Source organism: Salvia miltiorrhiza, chromosome 8 (genome assembly GCF_028751815.1).
Source record: "Salvia miltiorrhiza cultivar Shanhuang (shh) chromosome 8, IMPLAD_Smil_shh, whole genome shotgun sequence".
Classification (NCBI taxonomy): domain Eukaryota; kingdom Viridiplantae; phylum Streptophyta; class Magnoliopsida; order Lamiales; family Lamiaceae; genus Salvia; species Salvia miltiorrhiza.
This window is the reverse complement of record NC_080394.1, coordinates 14,177,908-14,205,103: the sequence shown is the minus strand read 5'-3', so window position 1 is coordinate 14,205,103 and position 27,196 is coordinate 14,177,908. Positions and strand designations below refer to the sequence as shown.

Below are 27,196 nucleotides of genomic sequence, written 5' to 3'. Positions count from 1 at the left end.
CAAATGTTTTTTTAATTGCGAAGTAGATAGACATCACATGTATTAGAAGCCAGAAAAGGGTCCACCATTTCTTTCTTTTTGGGCTCTCGTTTGTTTTTTCATGGCCGTGTCGGTTTCCGTGTTCGCGTATGCACTCACCTTTTGCTCCCTAGTGGGCGTATGACTTCTGCCCTCATCGTGCGTACCAGCTCACACCCCCCCCCCCTCTCTCTCCTATCTTTCTCTCTCTAGAAGCAGCGTATACTAAGTGTGCCATTTCCGTTTCCGAAGCATTAAAAAATTAGAGGCGTATCGGTATGTCCGCGGAGAAGGGGGTCAGAGGATTGGTTGGGCCATGAAATTTCACGAATTAGACACGTGTGGATCCCACCATACGATATTTTATCTTTTCTTTTTCTCCCAAAGACTTGCGCCGTTTGTGGACAATTACTTATTCAGTTGAAGTTTCTGTGTGATTTAATTTCAAAGCATACGTCTAGACATTTGTGTATTTGTGGAGAACTAGGAACTGTGGATTGTCGAGACAGTTATTTCTTGTTGTGGGTCGAAAAGATTTTTGGAGTGCTGGAGCTTCTTATTCTTCTTCATTGTGAAAGTTTGGTAAAGTTTCTTCCTTTACAGATTAAGTAGGAGTATTATTTATTTTTTCTGCTTTCTGGAATATTCCACTTTGTGCATAAATTTTGGTAGTTTTGTACTTTCTGGGCATTGCTTGGAAATGATAACTTGTTTCTTGATGGATTTTGCTCTTCTTGAAAAGGGATTCGGGTGAGTTTGGTCCAAGTTTGGAATGATTTTGCTTTAAAAGATTCAATTCAATTCTTTAAGTGAAGATAATAGTTTATATTTGGAGGTATGTAATTTGTCGAGTTGCTTCGCTACAAAGTTTAGGAGTATATATGGATTTATGTGCTTTTAGGATGGTGGTTCTAATTTAATTTTTTATTTTGTTATGGTTATTAGTCATATTCAAAATAGCTTGATTGGCATTTTGTTAGATTGAATGGGTTGGTATATAATTCTACTATAGCAGGTCTAATTTTTTTCATATATTTACTTCAAATATTCATGTTTCAGTCTTACCAATTTTTGAATGTCAAGAGCCTCGGTAAGTAGGATTCAGTGAAGGCTCTGTGTTGACTGATATGTGGGTATAGTTTCTTCTGTGATTTTGTTATTCAGACTAGATCAGCTGGTATTTTTATTCGATGATATGAATGAAGGATTTCTTGTAGTTGTGAATAATTATTTTATACAGTTATTGTAGTTAATGTGGTAACGGATCTCCTCCTTGTGAAGATCTTAACTGTGATCTCTCGATTCTCTCCTTTGGTAATTTCTTTTGTTTGTTCAACACCTCTGCTATAATGAGTTTGCTCATTAGGGAAGTGGAAAGTTCTTCAATTTGAGTTTGTTTACTATATTCTGATTAAGTCAAAAGTGCCCTTTTTTAGCGATTCTGTCCTTATTGAGGTAGATGATCATATGCCTGATATTTCACATGATAAGTTTTTAGTTGGGCGTTATAAATTTGCTGCCTTCCAACTTATCTTTGGAATAAACCGTTGTTTGTCCTTTAGATTTTGTGGGTTGTCCAATTTGTTTGTGGTTCCATTCTTGATTATTCCTCCTTTTCTGGATATCTCTCAGATCAGATTTTCCTATACGTCATTCTCCAGATTGCTTGGAGTAAGAATTGCATTGGAAAAACATAAGGCTAAGTTTCCTACCATAGTTGATGAACATAGCAGAAGTTGAAAGTGTCAAGGTACTCGTATTCTGCCATTAATGTATTGTGTTTCCTTGGAGTATGGAATGCCCAAGTACGAACTTGGGGAAAGACAGTGGTGAGGAAGAAAATGAAGTACTGTGTGCTATTGAATGTCTAAAATCCAATCGAGAAACTGTCGTTCCGAAAAGATGCAGAAAAAACATAGCGCCTGGGAAGACACAGATACTCAGTATTAGGAGGTCGAGAGCTAGTGCAACTTGCAGGGAGTTGTTCCTGCAGAACATTCACGCCTCACGAAATAATATCCCTAAGCATATTATCACCTTTGATGAAAAGTATGCTATTCGTTGCCTTCAGTTGATACGTAACTTCGCAGTAAGGGCAGCTGCTAGGAATTTCAGCTCAAAAGTTGATATTTTTCCTGATCATACTAGTCATTTAGCATATATCGAGGATAGAAGTTCGAGTAATATGGCGATTGAATATCCATTGGTAGGTGGAACTGAGGTCATCGTGAACTCAACTGGTGACTGGACCATTGGCACCGTCTCTGGTAGCCAGACTATGATCAACATCTTGAAGAGCCCCTTACTTCAACAATTTGGCTCCTTAGATGCCAATTTTGTGAAAACAAATTTTCTTGGCCGGAGCGAACACTTTGATTTTGCAGGCTCTGTAAAAGCAACCGATAATGTAGCTCCTAACGTAGAGAAGGAGGTAAAATTTCTTGATCATAGATATGCATCTGCACCTCTGCATAGAAGGGAAGCTTCTGTATCGAGCACAAGCTCCAGTTTCTCTGATCAGTCATCTTCTTCGGGGAGTGGTATCTCGTTCCAAGGAATGCTACAGTGTACATGGAAGGACGGATTGCCGCACCATGTTTTCACTGTGGATGACAAGAGGGAGATCTATGCAGCTGATTTATCGAAGGTTGAGCGTTCGGATGACAAAGGTCTGGATTACTTGTACACATTCCACTCGCGAAGAAATGGCAAGAAAGAGCGTGATATCCACGATCTTGAGTCGCAAAGTATTGCCAAGATGCGAGTGTCTTCTTCAATCAGATTTTCTTCCAATGATACGGAAGTTAGGGAGACTCAGTTCATTCTATCTATTGACAGTGACAACCGCACAGGGGAGATGCAAAGCTCAACTCAAGCCCACAAGAAGAACAAGAGATTGACAAAGAAAATGGTGGATGTTTTCAGGCCGAGTCAATCGTACAAGCAGAGATCCTCTTCTAAGGCAGGCGCCATTCTTGAAGACACTCCATTGGAACCATCTGAAGATGTTCATGATAGTTTCCTCGACGTTGGTGATAGGTGTGCAGAATATAAATACTCACCGAATCTTGAGTTGGCTGCCATTGTTGTGAAAGATATCTACCAGCACCCTAAAGAGGCTGAGGCTGGAGGATGGGGATTGAAGTTTCTTAAAAAACCGGGAAACAAAGAATCTCTGGATGCCACGACACGTCCCAAACACTCTAGAAACACGGGCGAATGCTCAACAAGCATGGACATATTGATCCCTGCAGGTATTCATGGTGGACCAAGAACAAGAGTGGGTGGCCCTTCGAGCATTATTGAGAGGTGGAAATCCGGTGGCCACTGCGACTGTGGGGGCTGGGATGTTGGTTGTCCACTAACAATTTTCAACACTGGATCGGGAAGCACAGATTGCTCATCCCAGGAGTGCAAGTCGTTTGATCTCTTTATGCAGGTTCGCGTACATTCCCTTCTCTCTGCTGTTATCCCAAGCCATGTCAAGAATTTCTACTTAGCACATCCTTTCATTATATGTTTTGTGCTTTTACAGCTTCATACATGTTTCCATTTACTTAGTAAAGCATCAAGGTGATAACAGTTTAGCCATCTGCAAATTGACAGGGTTCAAAACAAAATATACCAATCATGAAAATGGTGAATATTCACAAGGGGTTGTATTATATCCATTTCCAGTCAAGTCTGTCGACTTTGCAGTCCTTCGCAATTGCTGCTGCGTTGATTCATCCGCGTAGTCCTGTTATTCGATCCAAAGTGTATAGGGCTTGAGGCGAGCTGATGAGGAATTAGTGTGTATAAAAACTGCTACCATTAGCAAGTAAAACGTTACAGCATACGTACATGTTACGATAGTTGTTTTGATTTGAGGTGTTGCAGAGTTAGATTATTATTGCACTTGTAACCACATATTTTATGGTGTCAGGCTCAGGGTTTTTAATCCCCTATAGTCTGCATATGAATATCATATATAGTAATATAGTTATTCAAACCTCTATCTCAGCGTTACAGCTATCGGTTCATGTACCAATACTTCTCTCTCTCTCAGATACATGGATTCTTAATATAAATAAATTATACTCTATGCTTTATACAACTCCCTCTTCAACAAATATAAAACGTTACAGCCCATTCTTCGCACTCCTTCAGTATCCTTTATACTTTTATTTATACTAGTGTATTACCCGTCGAAATTCGACGGGTACATATTTTCTTGTAATTTATATATTTTATGTTATTTTTATGATAATTATATAAAAATAATTTTTTATGTAAATTATTTATATAATTAATTAAATTAAATTAAATTAAATTAGTAATACATTTTAAATTATATTAATGTCAACAACTTTTAGCAATTAAATTATTAATTTTGTTGAGATCATAAAAATACCCATTAGTTTTCATATGAAATTTTATAAAAAGTTGACGCGTAAGAAAAAAAAAAGAGTAGAAATACATATAAATTTGACATAGGTATCATATAATTCCGAACTTCTAAAAGCATAACTAATTATGAAAATAATCTCGCCTGATATTTAAAAGATCATAACTGATTTATCGAACATCGTATCATTTGGAGTTTTAAGACCAACCAAGTTGTGGGCATCAGCTCGTCGCAAACTTGACAGATCACCTCTAACTTCTGAGCATCATCTTGTCTGAAACTTGAAAGAGAATCATCTCGTCTAAAACTTGAAAGAGGGTCATCTCGTCTGGAGTTTTGAGCATCATCTCATCTAGAGTTTGAGAGAGCATCATCAAATATGAAATTATATTCAACCATGACTCCAATTGTCAACTATCTAACAAACATAACTCTAACAATTTAGATATTTTATTTATATATGTAATTTTATTAGTTCAAACTCTAGAGAGAAAGGAAAGAGAAGAGTTCTTAAAGCAGTAAAAGAGAGAGCGTGTGCTTTATTTCATCATCGTAGGTATTTATAGGCATTACAGTCGGGGTAAAGTATTAAATTCGTCTGGTCATCTATTCCGCATGCTCGTCATTAAACTAATTAAGGCTATTATTAGATTATAACTTGTCAGGTCGTTGTCCCCTAATTACAGAGCTGGATTCTGTCCTCATCATCCCGCTCTGTCTAGTAGCTCTGGATTTCCTTCCTTGGGGCAGACCTCTACTCTTTGGCTCCGCTCTGCTAAGTAACTCCGCCTTCTGGCGAATTGTCTCTAGCGTGTGGCTCCGCGCTCTGGCTCCAATAGCTTAGCTCTGACTCTGGATCTGGCGATTTGGCTCTGGCTCTGACTCTAATGACTTAGCTCTGACTCTGGATCTGGCGACTTGGCTCTGGCTCTGACTTTAATGACTTAGCTCTGGAATCTCTGCTCTGACATCTCTGCTCTGGCAACTTGGCTCTGGCCCTCTGCTCTGGTTAGCTCTGGCTCTGTCAGCTCTGCTCTGGCAACTCTGCTCTGGTTAGCACTGGCTCTGGCATCTCTACTTTGGCTAGCTCTGCTCTGGTATCTCTGCTCTAGCAACGTGGCTCTGACCCTCTGCTTTGGAAGCTCTGCTCTGGAAGCTCTGCTATGACAACTCTGCTCTTTAAGCTTTACTCTAGCAACTCAAAATGGTATTATATGGACCCAATCAACTGTAATTTACATATTCCGTCGAAAGGCTTATAACATATCTTTCACAAGTCAGATACAAATTTTATTCAAATACGAAGCACTAAAATTACACAGCAAAACGTTTGCTTTGCTCCCTAAACACAGCAAAAAAAGAACAAAAGTACTTTGTGTTGGCTGAAAAAAACACGATGAAGCGTAAATCATTATTAACTAAGGAATTTATAGCTAAAAATCTAGGTATGCAATTATAGAATTTAACTAAGGAATTATCGACTTTAGAGAGAGAAAATGATTGAGAGAAGAGAGAGACAGTGAAGGGGGAGACGACGCCGACCGGATTCAGGGACGATGGCGATGGGGTGAGGAAGAGGCAGGCGTGAGGAAGAGGGAGGCGTGACTTTTGTTTTAAAAGTGAGAATGAGAATATATAGATTGGATTCTCAAATGCCACGTTGGAGATTGAGATTGAAAAGAAAGAATTTGAGGCCTGCCACGTAGGCTAAGGTCTAATCGTATTATAGAATTTATTATTATTATTATTATTATTATTATTATTATTATTATTATTATTATAATGGACGAACAGAAACAAATAAAGTTTGCAGAAATGAAAAATATATTTTTCTTCCCTATATAAATAAAATGTATGAATTTATTTTATAAAAAATAAAAATAAAATTTTAATTATTTTGATAGACATAAAATAAGATTTTGTTTTAAATTAATCAGTTTATAGAATTTGTGTCTTATTATGCAAACATGTAAATCAATGACCGGACCCGTTTATAATTTACATATATGTGCATGTCTCAATTCAAACTTAATTTAAAATTAATTTTATTGTAAATTATTAAGAATATAAATATTATATATATATATATATATATATATATACACACACAATATAATATATTGCAACATATACATATAATATGTACGCTATTGAGAAATATAAAATTAATAACAAATATACATCTAATCACTAACATTCAATTAATATAATTTATCGTATATAGATTATAATTTTTTTCTTATCAGACATATAAATCTAATTTTTATCTAGAAAAAATAAATAATAAAATTTATTAATTTAGATTATATGTAATGTTAATATTATTATATATATACATTTATTATTAGTTATATTTATTATGATTAATGAATCTTTATATAGAATGTAATAGTTAATTAATTAATAAATGATGAAGATTATATATGGAAAATTTTGAAATGGTGAGATTTTAGATATGCCACATAGGCTAAGGCTTAATCCTATTATATAATAGATTATTATTATTATTATTATTATTATTATTATTATTATTATTATTATTATTATTATTATTATTATTATTATTATTATTATTATTATTATTATTATTATTATTATTATTATTATTATTATTATTATTATTATAATGGAGGAACAGAAACAAATAAAGTTTGCAGAAATGAAAAATATATTTTTCTTCCCTATATAAATAAAATGTATGGATTTATTTTATAAAAAATAAAAATAAAATTTTAATTATTTTGATAGACATAAAATAAGATTTTGTTTTAAATTAATCAGTTTATAGAATTTGTGCCTTATTATGCAAACATGTAAATCAATGACCGGACCCGTTTATAATTTACATATATGTGCATGTCTCAATTCAAACTTAATTTAAAATTAATTTTATTGAAAATTATTAAGAATATAAATATTATATATATATATATATACACACACACAATATAATATATTGCAACATATACATATAATATGTACGCTATTGAGAAATATAAAATTAATAACAAATATACATCTAATCACTAACATTCAATTAAAATAATTTATCGTATATAGATTATAATTTTTTTCTTATCAGACATATAAATCTAATTTTTATCTAGAAAAAATAAATAATAAAATTTATTAATTTAGATTATATGTAATGTTAATATTATTATATATATACATTTATTATTAGTTATATTTATTATGATTAATGAATCTTTATATAGAATGTAATAGTTAATTAATTATTAAAATGCGATTTTATTAAAGAGGAAAAGAAAAACCTAAAAAGAACCCTTGAAAGCACAGGAAGCAGACTAAGGGCCGAGCCTCATTAAAACCTTTCTACAGAAAACCCAAAGGGAAAAACCATAGAAAGGAAAAAGAGTACCCGTCTAAAAAAACGAAAAGAAGGGGGGAGAGAGCGGAGGGGTAAGTTTCCGGAACTCCGGCCTAACCATCGTCCCCAAACCAACCCGGCTCTCACCCCGCAAAAAAGACCGAACATGGGCAACTGGCCGGTGAGACGCCGTCGCCAAGTAGCCCAGAAAGGAAAGCTATACGGCCGGTTAGACGCCGTCGCCGTTAGCTCGAGCAAAGAAGACAAACAAAAGTAAGCAACACGGCCGGTTAGATGCCGTCGCCGTGAGCTTACCACAGAACCAAGATCAGAGCTAAAATGATAAAACATCGGCCGGTTATACTCCGTCGCCGAGATTACCACCCAAGCAAAAACCGAAGAAATAAAACGAATAGTTTCGGCCGGAGTGATGTCGTCACCGGAAACTAAAACGCTGTGAAAATTCCGATTGTGCGATCTGCCCAACAAGTAACGACCACGCCAAAAGCAATACCAAAAACCAAAGTCGCAGCGCAGCTCATCAACGCAGCCCTTCCAAACGCCCACGATCGCCATCCAAACAACAGCTTCCAGCTAATCACACCAAAACCAAAGCTCACGTCGAAGGAAAACACAATGCAGATCACCGCCGCAAACTTCACACCGCAGAAACGACTCCAGACCACCCCCGAGCAAAAAACAATGGCCATCCAAGCTCGAGTGCCATCTGTTCGACGAAAGACCATGACCATCAAACAACAGCCAAAACCGCCCAGAAAGTGACGAAGACAAACAACCTCCGAGCACCAACTGTTCGACGAAATACCAGAACCAAGCACGCCTCCTCTAATAACACCGCGAGGAGCCTGACTATCCTCCAACCAAACAGCCCACCCCGTGCACGACAACAAAAGGACAAGATCCTTATTCACCAAACCCCAAAAACTCGACATATCACCACACCGAAAAAACATCGCAGCCACGCTGCCACCCCCTATCATACTAACGGGAAATACGAACATAAGAGTGCATAGCCATATCTTGCCGAACGACATCTTTTATCTCTTCAATCTCATGAGGCCACCAGCCCTCGTCACGCGAAGGGTTCGCCATTAAATCCGCAGCCTTGTTTCCTTCCCGAAAAATATGTGTGATGTGAAGCTGAAACAAAGACAGGGAACTCAGAGTGTCGTCCCAGGAAGCTTTGAATCTCCAAGGCACATCCTTAGACCTTTCACGTAGCAGACCAACTACATAGGTGGAGTCAGACTCAATCCAAAGCATCGTCCAGTGTCTCATTCGAGCAAAACGAATGGCCATAATAACAGCCAATAATTCCGCTTCAAAAGCATAACCCATGCTGTACTTGTAATGGAAACATCCTCGAACCCATCCCCAGTGATCGCGGAAAACTCCTCCATATCCAATAGCACCCGGCGCCCCCATAGCTGAGCCATCCGTATTGACTTTCATCCAAGGCGCCGTAGGCGGCCACCAGCTGACCGTGATATAATTCGGCGGAGGTGCAGCTCTACCTTTAATACCAATATTCCTTAAAACAGTATAATCCGCCCAACTATTGTCCATGTGACCAAGCTTCTTAAAATTCATTTCCATCTCCAGGAAAGACACTCTCACCACGTGAAGAATGCGCTTCGGACAAAAATTAAAATTGTCAAAGACACACATGTTACGTTGACTCCAAATAGCCCAAATCATGGCAATAATCCCACCTTTCCAGAAATTATTAATTTGAGAACTCAGCTTCCTACTCCAAGCAAGAACCAAAAAACTATGAATATCAGCCGAGTTTAAGGCCTCCAGAAAGTTAAACCACTTTAAGAACTCGGTCCAGACAGGTCTCACAAGCGCACAATCCCAGAAAATGTGTGCCGACGTCTCAGAATCTCTATGGCAGATAGGACACCTGTTCGGAGTGATCATTCCGTGTCTAATGAGCCTATCAATAGTCGACATTCTATCATGTAACAAACGCCAGCACACCAACGATCTACGAACCGGAATGAAGGGCTCCCAAATCCACTTTCCCCAAGAGACCGTAGGAAACTTATGCCCATGATGGGAAAAAGCAAGAGTAGCCGTCACTTTCCCTTGTAACGAAGGCTTCCAAAATCTCGTGTCCGAGTCTCCAATAGGTAATAATAGAATGTCGCAAACCACCATCGGATAGGAATTCACAAACGCTTGAGTAAAATGCCAAACTCCATCAAAGAAATAATCCGCAACAGTTTGAGTAAGAGCCTCCTTCAAAAAGAACGGCACACCACATTTTTCTGCAATTCTGTACCCAAGCCAGTCATCTAACCAAAAGAGAGTAGAGTCACCTTTACCAATGTAGCTGAAAGAGTCCCAGATAAGCTCGCTCGTTTCCTCACGAAGCCCATTCCAAACCGAGGAGGGAGCCACTGCTTTCACTTTGCAACAAGGAGTGAGATACCTACGTTTCATAATATCAAAGCCAAAGCTATTCCCTTCAATAACCTTCCAAGCCATCTTCATAAGAAAACTCTTATTCATAGTCACGAAGGAGCGGATTCCCAAACCACCTTCAGCCTTAACAGCACAAACTCTATTCCAATTAACAGAGCAAGAAGGTTGCTTATTAACATCACCATTCCAAAGGAAATTTCTGCATTTAGCATCTAAATCTTTCAGCAGAGAACGGGGCCATCTGAAAACCATCATGGAGTGGGTGAGAGAGCTACTAATGACCGAATTGATTAAACAAAGTCTACCCGCCATGGAAAGCTGTAAACCTTTCCAGCGAGCAAATTTATTAATGATACGATCATGAATCGCTTGGAGGTGCGAAGCCTTGGGTTTGCCACGAAAAATCGGAACACCCAGATAAGTGAAAGGCAAATTCCCAGTAGTAAGAGCCAAGATCCGAGTCACCTGCCTCTTAGTTCTCGCAATAACACGGTCCGAGAAAACGATCTGGGATTTTGAAGGACTGAAAATTTGACCAGAAATATCACCATAGTAATTCAAGATCTTCAGCAAAGTTCTAGCATTAGCTTTGGTGGCCTTGCAGAAGATCAGGATGTCATCCGCATAGAAAAGATGCGTAGGAAAATTCACCCCTCTACTGAATTGCATAGGCACAAGATGCCCAGATCGGACGCAATTATGGATAAGTCTACTAAGAGCGTCTTCAGCAATTCCAAACAGAATGGGAGACAACGGATCCCCTTGTCTAACACCTCTAGTGCAACCAAAGAAACCCCAGAGATCCCCATTATAGAGGATAGAAAGCCGAGCCGAAGACAAAATAACCTCAATCCACCTAATGAACCGATGATTGTAGCCACAAACTCTTAGCACATTCAAGAGGAAACCCCATCTCAACGTGTCAAACGCTTTGGAAATATCCACTTTACACGCCATGTTTTGGCCATTGCAAGAACGTCTCAAACAATTGATGCCCTCCGAGCCAAGCATAATACAATCGTGGATCGACCTTCCACTAATGAACCCAAATTGGTTATTCGAGACATGTTGAGCAGCCACAACACCCAGCCGAGTCGCCAAGACTTTTGAAATTATCTTAAAAAAGAAATTCAAGAGAACAATAGGCCTTAAATCAGTAACCGAAGCTACAACCTCTTTTTTGGGGATCAAAATGAGAGTACTAGCATTGCACCCAAGCGGAAGATAAGCGCAGGAAAAGAAAGTGATAACAGCTCGCCAAACATCTTTCTTAATAATATCCCAGCAGTGTTGGAAAAACTTTCCAGAGAAACCATCAGGCCCCGGGGAACTGTTAGGATCCATTTGAAAGACAGCCGCAGTGATCTCTTCTTCATTCGGAATGGCAGACAACATATTATTATTCTGTTCTGAAATAACATGATCCAGAATCGCTTCAACCTCCACGATATCTGACTGGGGATCATTCTCGGTGAAGAGGTTGGTGAAAAAATCCACAATGTGATTCCCAATTCTATTCTGATCGACACACGTATTCCCATCAATCATAAGATGCGAAATGATGTGAGGTTTCTTTTTATATCTGAGCATACTGTGGAAAAACGCAGTATTCCTATCCCCATCTTGCAGCCAAGAAGAACGGCTTTTCTGTTGCAGCAGAGAATTCTTCCGGGAGAGCTCCGAATTAATGCAAGCTTGCGCCCCAATTTCTTTATCAAACAGATCTTCAGTATAGCCCTCGGCAGCAATTTTCTCCTGAATCTCCAAAAGGTCCTGCTGCTTCTCCATAAGCATAGTATCAACATTGCCGAACGTGCTTCTGTTCCAGCTACGAATCTCCGTTCTCAATATTTTCAGCTTAGCCATAACGGCAAAAATCGGACAGGAGCTATCTATCGTTCTAGACCACGAAGCCTTAACCAACTCCAAGAAGTCCGGATGTAACGTCCACATATTCAAAAACCGGAAGAACCTCCTGTTGTTCATATGATTAGAATGGCAGCTCAACACAATAGGAGAATGGTCCGAAGTGTTCCTAGGCAGGACGTGAGTGAAGGCCGCGCTCCAGAAATTAGCAAAGCTATCAGAAAAAAAAGCTCTATCCAGCTTAGATTCCACATGGGAGGGCATAAACCGCCGACCCGACCACGTATATTTCAGACCAATAGTGGGCGATTCAATGCAACCCAAAGCGTTAATGAAATCGCTAAATTCCTCACAAGAAGTAACATTGGGCCTGCAGTTACTTCTTCTTTCATGCGCCCCCTTAACGGCATTAAAATCTCCCATCACCACATAGCAGCTCACAGCATGATCCAGAATGTCAATCCAGAGAGCTCGTCTCAGCAAATACGTAGAAGCCCCATGCACAACAGCCACCCGAAACATCTTGTTCTGCCAAGCACAATCAATAATAACCACTTGATCCGAAGCAAAAACCAAAGAAGTGCGAGCATCAGGCTGAGAAAAAATCCATATGTTAGAACACATATTAATACGCGAGTTTTGAAAACAAGGCACCAAATTAAGAGACTTCCAGAAACTGCTGGGAATATTCTGAAACGCTGTCTTGGGTTCAATGATACCCAGCAACAAAGGAGAGAAAGAGCGACAGTGCTCCTTTAAGACAAGTTTAGATTCATCCGTGAAGCCTCGGATGTTCCAAACCAGCAGATTCATAAAAAAGATTAGTTGTTTGTGGTTAGGGATTCCTCCCTCTCCACTTCTTCTGCCCAGGATTTCGCCGCAATCTTTGTCATCATTTTGGCACTCGACGATCCATCATTAGTAATCACAAAATCCCGGGGTGTTCCTCCCGCCTCCCAAGCTTTATAGAGTTGATCTTTTATTAGCTCCATCGATTCAGCATTAGGCTCGGCTCTCATGTGAGGTGGTCGTCTGAGACGACTTTTAATGTTCTCCGCATTCGGATCCAACTTACGATCAATTCTCGTTTGCCCCGGAGGTCTGCCTCTCTTCTTTGCAGTTTGCAAAGGTTCCTTATGTTCCTTGCTACTTCTCTCTGCACTCATATTCTGCTCCACATCTACATTCTGCAAAATAACATCTTTCACCAGCAAATGTTTCTCGCTATTCTGAAACTTCTCCGCCGCTTCCTTCGTTCCAATTTTCTGCGTTTCAGCCGGAGTCTTCATCTCCTTTTCCGTATCCTTGGGAGTATCAGTCTGAATCACCTGTTGGTCATCTAACAAACCAGAATCTTTAGGATCCTGCTCCATCTCTATATGCTCCACATCCTCGTCCTCCGGATCCAATTCATCAGCAGTGTTCTCAGGCCCTACCTGCTGTAACTCATTCTCCTTAACAGATTTGGTGATATCTTCAAGAATATTCGGCTCTGAAGGATTCTGAGTATTCAACACACTAAATCTGTTGTCCGATGTCCTCTCTTTCGCCTTATCCGGTCTAGGTTGCCATGTCGACTTCGTCTTTCCATACTGTGAAACCTCATCCCCATTGGGTTTTCTTTTTTCTGCGGCAGCAACTTCCACGTTCCCCTCGTTGGAATTCTCCCTTTGCTCAATCGCTTTTCTAACTATACGTTTGTTGCATTTATCCAGAGAATGGCCCGTGATTTTACACTTGGTGCAAAAGTGCGGCAATTGTTCATATCCAATCTCGACATAAAAGGATTGATCCGGACAATCAACGTGAATCAAGTCTGGTAGAGGGAGGGCCAGATCAACCTCCACTAAAACCCTAGCAAAGTGTCCGACATCTCCATCCGCTGTAACTCCATCCACTTTGATAGGCACTCCCACAGAATTACCAATACTGGATATGATCTCTTTAGTCCAATATTCAACTGGCAAATAGTAGATTCGCATCCAAACTTGACAAATCGAAGATATTTCTTTGTACGGATCGAAATTCCTGACCCAATCACGTAGTCGAAGCGTTCCCGAGGTCAAGTTCCAAGAACTCTTACGTTTAGCAATAGTCTTGTCTTCTGCGGAAGTGAATTTCAGAGTGTAAAAGCCTTTACTCATAGGTATAAGTTTCCAATCCGACTTCATCTGCCATAACGCTTGTAGTTCGTTTTTAAGATCCGAAGCCAACCTAGGCTTTTCTCCTTTGCGTAAGAGAACTCTCCCAATTAGCGCATGTTGGAATTGCTTGATGCTATCTTGATACATTGATTCCGGAATCTTGATGGAAATAACTCTGTTGTTGACAACCGGTTGAATAATGGCGCAGCGATGAACAAGAACATCCGGTTTTCTTAGGGACGGCGGTCTTATGATGTTGGCGTAGGAGATTTTCTGAGGGGCGTCTTGACCTTTCTGCTGTTCGCTGTCTCTTTCTGGAATACCCTTCGGTGAAAGATTCTCCCGAGACGTCGAAGAATCAGCATCCTTTTGGAGACTCATCGCAGCAGTATTCAAAACCCTAGATGAGTTTGTGATGTCCGATCGCCGAGAAGCAGTATGACTCTGTGATTGCGGAGAGAAGTTGTTTGAAACCACGGGAAGATTCAGACGAGAGTTATCCGAGGTTGGCGGCAAGGCCGCCGGAAGGCTATTCACCGGCGAAGTCATTGGACGAAACTAGGGTTTCGAAAACTTGAGAGAGAAGTCATCCGCTCCTTCATGTAATAGTTAATTAATTAATAAATGATGAAGATTATATATGGAAAATTTTGAAATGGTGAGATTTTAGATATGCCACATAGGCTAAGGCTTAATCCTATTATATAATAGATTTTATTTGTTGAATAAATTATATTCTTTCGTGTATAATAATTATATTTTCATGAAATTATATACTCCCTCCGTCCCGTTAATCAAGTCCCCTTTCTTTTGGGCACGGGTATTTAGGAGAGTTAAAGTGGATGTAAAAGTAAATGACCCCACATGTTTAGTGTAATATTTAATGTTATTTATACACTAACTAATTTCTTTAACTAATTGCCTTTAAAAAATAAATTAAAATCTGGAATAATTTTAAAACTTATTTATTCATTAATTAAGTTGATTAATTACTTGACTTTATACTGCCGAAAATGAGAAATTGTGGCAGTACACCAATTTAACCAAAAAGGCGCCTGTACACCAATTTAACTTGATTAATTAAATGAGTTTACTCTTTAAAAGAGGCGCCAACAAATAGAGAGCAGTACACCAATTTAACCAAAAACAATTGCATTGATTACTGTTCATCCCAAAAAAAAGGCGGCAGAGTGTTTACAAATACAATTGCTGCTTCATTTATTGCATTACATTCTTCCTTGCAATAAATGAGCCAAAAAAAAAAAAGAGAATGAGGAGGAAGGATTTGACAACACAAGAAAGAACTTCAATTCTTCAAACCTTGCTTTTAGAGTGCAAGAATGGGAAGCCACCAAGAGGCAAGATGAAAGCTATGGAGGAGAAGTTCCATGTCTGCCGGAAGACCATTTCTCGCATTTGGGCTGAAGCAAAACATCAACAACAGCAAGGTCAGTGCATAAGTTCACAGAGTAAGAAGATATGTAGGCCAAGGAGAAGAAGGGTGCACATAGACCTAGAACTAATTGCAAGTATAGAGTTAACAAAGCGATCAACAATTAGAAGGCTAGCAAAAGGCATAAACTGCAGCAAGAGTACTGTTGGGCGTTGGGTAGATCAAGGGCTGATCAAAGCACACACTAATGCAATAAAACCTGACCTTACAGCAGCAAATAAGCTGTTAAGGATGAGGTTTTGCCTCGAGGCAATGGAGTATGACCGGCAGCAAGATGTATTGAGGTTCAAGACCATGCATAACACTATACATATTGATGAGAAATGGTTTTACATAACCAAAAGTTCTCAAAGGTGGTACTTAACTCCAGCAGAGGCTGAGCCACATAGAGCTTGCAAAAGCAAAAAGTTCATCCAAAAGGTGATGTTTTCGTGCGCAGTGTGCAGGCCATTGTTTGCTCAAGATGGTAGTGTGTTGTTTGATGGGAAGATAGGCATCTTCCCATATACAGAGATGGTGGCAGCCAAGAGATCAAGTAAAAACAGAGTGGCAGGAACTCTAGAGCAAAAGTCAATAGAGAGCATCACAAAGGATGTTGTTAGAGAGGGGTTCATCAAGCAGGTAATACTCTTAGTATGCAATCCAGTTCAGTTTATTTACTTGAAATATGTACTGATGTATGAATGATAAAATGTGGCAGCTTGTACCTGCCATCAAGGCCAAGTGGCCCTCCTTTTACAGCAAGGATATCTTTATACAACAAGATAATGCAAGACCACACATTAGAAATGATGACTTAGAGTTTAGAGAGGTTGCATCAAGTGATGGTTTCAATATCAACATAATTCATCAACCTCCAAACTCACCCGACACCAATATCAATGACCTTGGTTGGTTTAGGGCAATTCAAAGCCTACAACAGGAGACTGCATGCTTCAATGTGGATGATTTAGTAAAAGCAGTGGTATCTTCTTTTGAAGAACTAGACCCTATGACTTTGAATTGTGTTTTTTTAAGCTTACAAGGTTGTATGCTAGAGACTTTGAAGGTGAAGGGGCAGAATTGCTACAAATTACCCCATATGAAGAAAGGCTCGTTGATTAGACAAGATAGGCTGCCACTATGTTTGGATGTTCCACAACAACTTGTGAGTGAAAGCATAGCACATTTGGAAGAAAAAGGTGAAGTTGAAGGCATTGAAGAACTTAAACAGAGATTGGGAATTCATGAAGCAACATTAGATGGCATTGAATCACAGTTCAATGCCCTAATGTTACTTGACTAATGACAAGGTACTCAAGTCTCTTTTTTTGTGGTTTTGTAAATGTGTACAGCAACCTATAGTAGGGCTGGCAGTGTGTTTTTTTGTTTTTGGAAATATGTACACACACATGGTAAATGATTTAGTAATGGTGAATGCTTTAGTTCGCCCTCTTGCCTAGCTACCATCACTACATATGAAGTAGTGGGCAACAAAACAAGTTGCAGAACCATTGAAAGCATGATTTAGTGAGCAACAACAGCAACCACCACCCAAGAACAGTTTGAACCATCAACCACAGAGCAACAACAGAAACCACCACCCAAGAACAGAACAGCAAGTGGCAATCAGCCCACATACAGAGCAAGAAGTGGCAATCAGCCCACATACAGAGCAACAACATCCACCACCACCCAAAAACAGAACATCAAGTGGCAATCAGCCCACATACATAGAAACAACAGCCGAAGCCACCAAATACAGATCACACAATAGCCATCAACACCAATACAAAGCTACAACAGCCATACCCAACATCTCATAGCAATAAAGAAATCATAGATGGCCTTAATTAAATTTGTATGTGCATTATTTCATCATTTCAGCATTGACAACACCAACACAGCCCTAGTACTCTTGCATGCAATCAATTAACCCAGAGACAACAGTCACATAACAAAGGCAAAATGGAAGATCTCACCCGAAACATCATTGGGTAAAAAATGGCGAGCAGTTTAAGGTGGGCGTTGGATGCAGTGTGCCAAGACTGAATTGGTTCAACTGATTTCATCGCCAATTCATCCGAACTCGCCTCCAATTCCTCCAATTCCTCGAAGCTAGGGTTTGCCTCGCTCAGAAAATCATTTCCCCAAGATTCATAACAAAAGAGGTCAAGATCTCCCTCAATTTCAGACGATGTAGTACCACACAAAGGTATTGAGTGAGAAACGTACGATTTCATCCTTGCGGGGCAAGGGCGTCGAAAGATCGGAGGTCGGAAAGGAGGGGGCGAGCGCCGATCTGCCGCGTCGTCTCTAATCTCTTCGCAATCTGACTCGCCGACACCACTCTCCTCGGGTGACGGCGGCGACGTCTCCGACATGGAGAAAGGGAAGTACACCGGCGGCGGATCACCCCAGGAAAGGCAAGAATCTTCGGAGTCCGGAACCACCTCTCCGCTCAGATATTCCTTCCAACCGAAGGGAGGCTTCATCACGGCGGATTTCAGAACGGAAGGCACGGCGGCTGTAAGAACGGAGAGGCACAGAGGAAGACGAAGGCCAAAATCTAGGGTTTTCCCCTTGTAGGAGGGCGGCGCAGTCAGAGAGACGAGAGGAAAGAGAGAGTGGCAGATTTAGGCGAGAATTGGGATGGGGTAGTTTTTAGGGTTTTCATTTAAGTTTAAAGGGAAATTATTAACACTTAATTAACTCAACTAATCATCCCCTAATTCATGCCAAAAAAGGAAAGGGGACTTGTTACATGGGACGCCCCAAAAAGGAATACGGGACTTGAATATTGGGACGGAGGGAGTATGATTTTGTTTTGTTCTTCATACTTTGAATAGTTTTTAAATGTTTATGAAATTTCTGATATTCTTATGACTTTTAATAAATAGTTTTCAATGTAAGTTTCTCGTATTTTTTTTCCAGATTGATTTACTTACAATCTATATCTATACTATACTAGTATAAAAAGTATATTGAGTACAAAATATATTGTCTATTATATTCCTATTACATAATTTATTTTAAGGTTAATTTTGTAAATTATATATATTTATAATAATATGTTAATTCATTATACATTAAAATACTCTGTAAATATATAATTAATTAGATTACGTTATACTATATACCTGAAATTATTTGATTGGGTTTATAAATATCTCTCTCTAATAGAAATCACCGACTGTGAATAAAAAATAAAGTTCTATTGACGCCTAAATATATAAACTTTGGGCTCATTGATTTTTTCCACAAATTGTGAAAGTTGTCACAAGCTAGGTTTTTTATTTGATAAGAGAGATGAAGAAGGAGAAGCGGGTGACATGGATGAAGTTCAGTTAAGTATGTATCTATTGGGCTTAAATGCCGAAAGCCCGTCTAAGAGGGTCAACCTTGTGAGTGTTATAATTGGATTGGGCCAATTTGTGATGTTTCTGTCCAGTATACTGTTAAAATTCTATGTAGGGTGATTCTATTATTTGTCGAATGCCACTAATATTTTGGGTGATCTGAACTGGAAACTTGATGAAATGTTGCCAAAAATCCTCACAAGTAACAATAGCACATCATTCAACACTCCTCAAAAGATGATTTCAGTACTCTCAAAGACTTGTGGTTCTAATCAAATTGAAATGATAAATTAATTATAATGAATTTAACTTGGGGCTATAAAATATAGGGTAAAAGAGTAAATTTTTAATTATTTATTATTATTATTTTAGATTAAGGACTATAAAGAGTAAAATGGGGGCTATGAATAGAATCACCCTTCTATGTATCTTCCCTCAAATATATGATTGGTTTTACTTAAGTTGCTCTTATCTGGCATCAGACTCTGTTAAATGTACATTTCTGCAATCGAAAAAGTAGGCCAATTGAGACAAAACGTTAATTGAGAAGTCAAATGTAATATGTCGCTCCATATTAGGTTATTACGGTACTGCATAAATAAGTATGATAGACAAACCAAAAATAATAGTCTTATGATGACAAACTGAAGTATAAGACCAAACAGAAAGGTTGAATCGGCCAAAACCATGAACCAAAAATTGCTTCTTCCTAGATATCCATATCCCCACCACCTTCTTTGACTTGATCATTTTTGGGCTTGTGCATCAACAACTCTGCTTTTGTTGATGAGATTTTCTGCTGCAGCAAACAAACTTGTCTTTCATACTCTTCCAAATCCTTCTCCAATGCATCAAATCTAGCTGCGCGCTGGCAATCTTGGAAGCTCTGAGATATATTCTCCACCCTCTCAAGAATCCATCCCACACTTATCTTGCGCGCCTCTAAAAGGCGGAGTTCAGAGGTGATGCCTTGAAGCTCTGCACGCGTGAGATCAACGCACTCCAGCCTTTGGTAGACATGGCAGAGCCGTTCCAGGAAGATGGAGAGATGGTAAGGGGACTTGACATCTGTGTCCTTTGTGATGTTGCCATATTTGTCGAAGATAGCTCTGAGCAGAGGGGCTGATTCTGTCTTCACCCAGTGCCCGTCTACGTATTCAAAGGCGCCATTGATAGGTGATGATCCGGGAATTTCTGAAATGACTTCCACGCTCGTTTCCTTGGCTTTCTCATGATGGTGCAGCTCGTCGTCTTCATCGAGAGTTATGATTAATATTGGTTTCGAGTTGTCCGGAGTCTTAATGCTAGGGCTTCCGAATGGTTTCTTGGAGAAAGGAGGCGAAGTGAGGACTACTCCTCTAGAACACAATGGAGGAGAAAATGGATAGTCCTACACACAAATGTAACAAGAAAATGCATATATACTATTACTAGCATGATTTATTAAACAGTAATATTGTTAAGAGAATGTCAGTCACATGATCTTCAAATAAATAAATAAAATGAGTGGGGCATCACATTCTTTAAACCTGAGAAGATTGGTGGTGGACAGTGTTATTGTTATGAGATTGAGGATGATAGTTTTTGGCTGCAGCTTTTCCATTTTCACATTCTCTTCTTCTCTTTCTTCCTCGCCCTGCCATGGCAAATTATTTCCCAATCTGAAAATTGTTGTTTTTTGGTGATTTTAGGGCCGCTTTTATCTCTCTACTGTTGCAGTAATATGCTAGCTTATTATCACACAGCAACACACACACAGCATGAAAGAATGAAGTACAACCGCACAGGTACGGTTAATCATGCAGGCTATATTAATGTGAATATCGCTTCCAATAAAGGGATAAAAAGTCTGGATCGTCCTACAACTTATGCTTGAGAATTGAGATTCAAAATTTTGACGTTGGGTGTTAAGAATTTTATCTTAAAATTAATGTTTAAAAATTTAAAAAATAATTGGCCTATTAGCTCAGTTGGTTAGAGCGTCATGCTAATAACGCGAAGGTCGCAGGTTCGAAACCTGCATGGGCCATTTTTATTTTTATTTTGAATTTAAGGTATATAAAACTAAAAATATATATCGAAAAAGTTAACACATTTTTATTATAATACAACTGGCCTTTTATTTTATTTTTTATTCTATTTAGAAGCTAAGGTATACAAAACCTAAAATATATATTGAAATTGTCAATTTTCATTAAATAATACTAATAATTAATTATTAAAAATGTGTCAACCGACCACTTTGATCTAATTTACACATTATTTTCAATTTTTGTATATATAAAAAAATCACCACAAATAACAGTTAATACCCGATCAAATAAAATTCTAGTACTTGTTAGCACACACTGAGTGTTCGCGGAGGTGTCCAAGCCGAGGAGATACAAAGCGGGACACCAAGTTTAATATACAGGTGTGTTTGCTTTTTATCCCTCTAAATAGAGGGATAATATAATGAGATATAAACTTATCACTTAAAGTGGGGACCACATCTTAAGTGGTCCAAGCTAGTGAGTATAAGTCACTATTATATAAACATAAATAAATAGGCTATGTATCACATATTCACTAAATTGTATATAAATGTTATCATACATTGAAATGCACATGTTTGAAAATTATAAATTATTAACTTTGGGATCTAAAATTTTTATCTAAAAATTAACAATTTATTAATATATTGATAAATTAATAATTTATTAATATATTGATAAATTAATAATTTATTAATTTATTGATAAATTATTAACCTTTTAATTTATTAATTTATAATATATACAAGACCTATATATTTGTAAAGGGGTTCACTAAAACATTGTAATTTTATTAATTTATTATTTTATTAAAATTGGTGATTTTTTGAATTGATCCAAGTTAGTACATAAGAAATTTATTAATTTTTTATTGAGTATTATTTTAATTTTTTTTATTGTAATTGTAAAGTCAAATAGATATTTTATCTATATTTTTGTTTTATCAAATAAAATAACATTAATTATATGTACAACATACACTCTTAGTGCTAGTGTAATTAACCGCGGAATTAAACAATTGGATAAAGAGAAGGAAAATTTGGGGAAAACTTTAAATTTAACAAGTCTTGATACTTTTTGTATCTCTCTGCCAATACTAGGGATTCCACACTCCTGCTCCAATGGAATACATGCAGTTGATTAATGGCAAGAAAACAAACTTTTTCGTTGAGCAATTTTCAAAGTCCACGATAAAGATATCCAAATTGACAACAGCAAAGTTTAGTAGATTTTGATAAATACACGGCAGTTGATTTGTTGATGGAAAAGCAATAGCCACTACCATTAGCTAGGTATCGTATAAGAAGCAAAAAGCCTTATGCCAGTCCGGCTTCTTCCTTGATCTGGTGGATCGTCTCACGGCCTCACTGCGATTTGCTTCTGTTTGATCATTTCTAGCCTTGTGCATCTCTAGTAGTTGTGCTCTGATTGATGAGATTTTCCGCTGTAGTGAACAAACTTGTCTTCCATACGCTTCCAAATCCTTCTCCATGAATTCAATGGATTTATACTCCAGTCTCTCAACAATCCATCTCACTTTCAGCTTGCGCCTCTCAAATAGGCGGAGCTCAGAGAGCATGCCTTGGATCTCTGCACGCGTGAGATCGGCCTGCTCTACCCTTTCATACACATGGCAGATCCGCTCCAGGAAGATGGACACAAGCTTGGAGGATTTGACATTGTTGCCCCTACTTATGTCGCCGTATTTGTTGAAGACAGCTCTGAGCAGAGGGGCAAACTGAGTTTTCACCCTGTGCCCATCCACATATTCAAAATCGTGATTGAAACAAGATTCGACTTCCTCATTTTCTGAAATAATTTCCACGCTCGGATCATTAGTAGAAGATTGTTTGTGTTGAATGCTGTAATGAGTTTCTTCTGCAGCTTCTCCATTTTCACATTCTGCTCTCCTCTTTCCTCCTGCCATTGATAGTTTCAATTTCTTCAGATTTTTCTGACTCTGAAACTTGTTGGTGATTAAGTTATAGTAATATGGATGCTTCAGTTCCCTTCTAGAAGATTTTGTCACACACAACGCAGAAAGCATGAATGGACAGTTCTACAAAATAAAAAATGAGGTGTCGAATGCTTAGCGGTAAACCAATGTACCAAATTTGATGCGGGCCGGGTACTCATGTATTTTAATTATTAAATACAATACATTAATTATTATTTATGCATTTTCGGTTAAATTGTTTTAGATTTTAATTTTGAAGCAACATATTATTCTCGCTAAAATCATATAGTAAAAAGAAATTTTATCTATATGGATAAAATTGTGAAAATAGTAATCTTTTTTGACCAAAATACCACCCTTATAACATGTAATAGTGTTACACACTTTTTTCGATTTACACGATTTTACAAAATCGTGTAATTGTCGCGATTATTACACAATTTTGTAAAATCGTATAATAATACTCCATATTTCCCATTAATCTTGTCATGTTTTCCTTTTTGGGTTGTCCCATTTAGAGGTGTAATCGAACCGAGCCAAATCGAATAATGGTGTGTTTAAATTTGATTTGTTTAGAATCGAATCGAATCCCGAACTTTGTTTGTCGAATACTTTGAGACTCATGAACTTAATCGAGCCTACACGAACTTTCTAAATTTATATTTATGTTCAAAATAGCTTATTCATTCAAGATAATAAATATATAATTATTTTCTTATAACAAACATAGTTTATTGAAGATTTAATACAATATAAGTTGTAGCTACTAATAATTTATATTTTCAAGGTGAATAACTTAACAAACGTGTTCACGAGCTAACGAGCCGAATACTACCAAGCTCAAATTTCATTTATTTATTTATTGAATTTCTCAAAAGAAACTTGAATGAACTTTTTTCGAGCCGAGCTCTGAATAGTTTGCGAGCGGCTTGATTTGTTTATAGCCCTAGTCCTATTGATCTTGTCCTATTTCTATATTTAGTAATGATTTTACACTACAAACAACATGGCCCCACACATTTACACGTTTTTACTACACTAATTATACTCTCCTTAATAACCGTGCCAAAAAGAAATGAGACAAGCATAATTGGACGGAGGAAGTATATTTTATACTATTACACACTTTTTACAAAAGTGTATAATAGTCACGCGCGATTTTGGAGTTGACGCTTAGAGGCGGAAACGACGTGGAGGTTTGAGGCAACAACGGAATCAAAGTGGTGACGGCGCTGATTGAGGCAACGAGGCATACATGGGGGAGGGAGTAGCGGCGGCATAGAAGTGGAGAGGGGGAGGGGGAGAGGCGTAGGGTTTGCCTTTTTTTTTAATTATTTTTTTAAAATAAAATATTTAAAATACATTGGTATATTTAAAAAAAATTAGTATTTCTACTTCTTTGTCTTCATGTACATTATTTCTTTTTACTAAGTGAGAGAATGAATTGATACTTATTAACTATTTAGTTAATTTCTAATTAAATTTCATAATACAATTGATTTTAAATTAGTAATATTCCCTCCGTTCACATGTGAGCCACACTTTTTGGACCCACACTTAAATTCAATATCAACACTTATTTTATACAATGTTGAGATCATTTCTTCACTATATAGAATTTACCAAATTTTGAATTAAAACTTGTGTTATATCAGGTCATTGTTTTCGTGGACGAATGGAGTAAAATTTATACCAAGAACACATATACTGTATTTTTTAAAAATTATTATTGATATTATATTAATAATTAATTGTTATTTTAACAATCACCAGTTAATTTGTATATTGAGAATAAATAACATATCTTAGAGTATTTTTGCGTTGTTGATTAGCCCGGATATTTGCAAATTAGCCCAGCCCAACTTACTTTTAAAACGATTAAAATTAAAATTTGGGCCTAGTAGGCCCACTATAAAAGATACTAGTATTTGTGCAAAGTAAGGCGTAATTAATATTACCCTTTTCTCTAGACTTGTCTAATAAGTTTTGTCAATATTTTTTAAATTCATCTTTCTATATGAACAATCTTTTCATGAAATAGCACTACTTGAGTTTGCTCAGATTGAATAGAGATATCCAACGATGGTTGTCTGAAATTGTCTATGTTGATTTGGTATGATAATGAAAGTTTGTTTAAAAAAACAAAACATTTTCTTTTTTAATTTCATACTAAAAGATATTTGTGGTTTGAGTTAGTATAGCACAAAAATAATCTTGAAATATCATCGTCGACATATATATTGATATTATACAATTAAAACTATGTGAAAAGGTAAATTGCATCTTCTTGGTCCATGAATGCCGAAAAGCTGTGATGATGAGTGTAAGAAGTGTCGACCAGAAATGGGTGAGTCCAAAAACTGTCGAGAAATCCATCCAACAAACGAGTACCACTCCCCCTCTCATTGAATTCCACCTGTATTGGGCTCTCGCCCTTTTCTGCTTCACCACCACTCTCTTCTGAATCCCACACCACACCGCGCGATGATTCCAGAATCACCTTCTCACAACCTTTGCTTTCAGATGGAGATGGAGATGGAGATGCCGGAGCTGCTGGAACCTTTTTGCTGCGTTTCTTCAGATGTGTGTGCCAGAAGTTCTTTATTTCATTGTCAGTTCTTCCCGGAATTATTGCCGCCATGGCTGACCACCTGTAGTTGTACCAAATTAATTAGGTTGTTATTAAGCATTGGATTGAAATATATATATATTTTGAGGAATCAAAATGCATATATGTATACTTGTTGCCAAGCTCATCGTGTAGTTTAGCGATCAGATTTTCTTCTTCGATGGTGAAACCCCCTCGTTTTAGACCAGGTTTAAGATAGTTTACCCATCGCAGTCTGCAACTCTTGCCACATCTAGCTAGACCTGTAATTACCACGTATTAAATTAAATCTATAAGAAATGAATCTCATTATCAGACAAGAAGCAATCCAAGAAATTAATTAAATAAACAAACCAGCAAACTTGGGCAGCAATCTCCAGTTCCAGTGGCCATATCTGAGAATGTAAGATCTTAGCTTGTTGTCTTCTTCTTCACTCCACGCTCCTTTCTTCACTCCATTCTTGTCAACACTGGGTTTTCTCATTGTTTCCCTTTCTAGCTATCCCAAATCCCAGATGAAACAGTATAATGCATCTCACTCTCTTACTCTATATATGCTGTGTACACGAAAGCAGGAACACAGACACATGAATGTGAACTTAAGGAACAAAAGACAGGAAAATTAATGATTCAGCCTATATGTACAATAATATGTTGCCTTGTTATTCACGTGCCTAAAAACTATATATGAAAAATTAATAAACAGGAACACAGAAGGTTCTCTTTTCAATATCATTGAATTTCAAAAACACTCGCTTCCACCTGTTAGAACCGGGTACACGATCGAGATATTACAAAATATTTATTTTGAGAAATTACGACTCAAAATAATTGAAAATATTACAAAGTAAATAATTTGAGAAATTACAACTCAAATAATTTGATACAACTGAAATACACTGTATAAATAAATTATACGTATAAACAAAGTCGAGTCGAGATGAATCTCTTTCCGCAAGAAGATTATCGCCCCGGTAGTGCTCTTCGGTTTGGCGTATCTTCCCCAAAGGTAAAACGACTTCGTCTCGTCGGATGTAGCACCACAATCCGGCGAGCTCCGACGAACTAAATATGATCAAGAACTGAGCACAAGTGTTTGCAGAGAGTGTGAGTGTAAATGGCAGAATGCAGAAATTTGTTGATGTTGTTCGTTTGTTCTGCATGCTCTCCACAAGTCTATTTATAGACATGTGGTAAGTATGAATTCAATACCTTGAATTCTACTCCGACGGCTGGAAGCCGTAAAGGTTGAAGAGTTGGCCGGTGGGCGCAGTCATTGAAGAAACTTAGTTGCAAAATTGAAGACGCCATGCAGAAGTCGAAGCTGGCGTGCTTCTGATACTGCTACTGCTTCTTCTGCTGAAACTGTCAACTGTTGCTGTTATGGGCTGGGCTTAGGAAAACAATCAGTTGGGCCAAGAAAATAATTCTGTTGGGCCAAAAATTAAAAGCCCAATGGAGTTGGTCCAAAAAATAGTTTGGGCCCCAAACACCACCCCAAAGCACCAATTGCCAAGATCCAAGTCCTTGGCCGCGGCCCGTACCCGACCCGCCCGTCCGGCGGCGGCGGCGACGACGTCGTCGTCCGTCCGATCGATCGATCGTCGGCG

General features: G+C 38.0%; 6 protein-coding genes and 1 non-coding gene across 10 annotated transcripts; 3 read left to right on the top strand and 4 right to left on the bottom strand.

The window, feature by feature from the left end:
• The first annotated feature begins 26 nt into the window (after window positions 1-26).
• LOC131001240 (uncharacterized) lies at window positions 27-4,013 on the top strand. 4 transcript variants are annotated; one of them, XM_057927568.1, is made up of 3 exons: window positions 27-600; window positions 1,680-3,457; window positions 3,625-4,013. In XM_057927568.1, the coding sequence occupies exons 2-3, from the start codon at window positions 1,811-1,813 to the stop codon at window positions 3,787-3,789; spliced, it is 1,812 nt and encodes a 603-aa protein (XP_057783551.1). In that variant the 5' UTR covers window positions 27-600; window positions 1,680-1,810; the 3' UTR covers window positions 3,790-4,013. The 4 variants fall into 4 exon arrangements, with proteins under 4 accessions (XP_057783551.1, XP_057783550.1, XP_057783553.1 ...); XM_057927567.1 differs by having other exon boundaries at window positions 1,651-3,457; XM_057927570.1 differs by having other exon boundaries at window positions 27-768.
• A 4,725-nt stretch (window positions 4,014-8,738) lies between these two features.
• On the bottom strand, window positions 8,739-12,866 carry LOC130998104 (uncharacterized). The gene has a single exon (XM_057923539.1). It carries the CDS (start codon window positions 12,864-12,866, stop codon window positions 8,739-8,741), a length of 4,128 nt encoding a protein of 1,375 aa, XP_057779522.1.
• A 2,601-nt stretch (window positions 12,867-15,467) lies between these two features.
• LOC131001239 (uncharacterized) lies at window positions 15,468-18,033 on the top strand. The gene is made up of 2 exons (XM_057927566.1): window positions 15,468-16,271; window positions 16,351-18,033. Exons 1-2 carry the CDS (start codon window positions 15,468-15,470, stop codon window positions 16,933-16,935), a joined length of 1,389 nt encoding a protein of 462 aa, XP_057783549.1. The 3' UTR covers window positions 16,936-18,033.
• A 1,664-nt stretch (window positions 18,034-19,697) lies between these two features.
• LOC130998103 (uncharacterized) lies at window positions 19,698-20,631 on the bottom strand. Its single transcript, XM_057923538.1, has 2 exons — window positions 20,518-20,631; window positions 19,698-20,378 (listed from the first exon to the last, which is right to left on the bottom strand). Exons 1-2 carry the CDS (start codon window positions 20,629-20,631, stop codon window positions 19,698-19,700), a joined length of 795 nt encoding a protein of 264 aa, XP_057779521.1.
• A 312-nt stretch (window positions 20,632-20,943) lies between these two features.
• On the top strand, window positions 20,944-21,017 carry TRNAI-AAU (transfer RNA isoleucine (anticodon AAU)). Its single transcript has one exon. It is a non-coding gene; the product is annotated as a tRNA-Ile (tRNA).
• A 1,292-nt stretch (window positions 21,018-22,309) lies between these two features.
• LOC130998102 (uncharacterized) lies at window positions 22,310-22,948 on the bottom strand. Its single transcript, XM_057923537.1, has one exon. It carries the CDS (start codon window positions 22,946-22,948, stop codon window positions 22,310-22,312), a length of 639 nt encoding a protein of 212 aa, XP_057779520.1.
• A 2,222-nt stretch (window positions 22,949-25,170) lies between these two features.
• Window positions 25,171-26,201, bottom strand: LOC131001238 (transcription factor MYB10-like). Its single transcript, XM_057927565.1, has 3 exons — window positions 25,941-26,201; window positions 25,720-25,849; window positions 25,171-25,629 (listed from the first exon to the last, which is right to left on the bottom strand). Exons 1-3 carry the CDS (start codon window positions 26,068-26,070, stop codon window positions 25,239-25,241), a joined length of 651 nt encoding a protein of 216 aa, XP_057783548.1. The 5' UTR covers window positions 26,071-26,201; the 3' UTR covers window positions 25,171-25,238.
• Window positions 26,202-27,196: the final 995 nt, after the last annotated feature.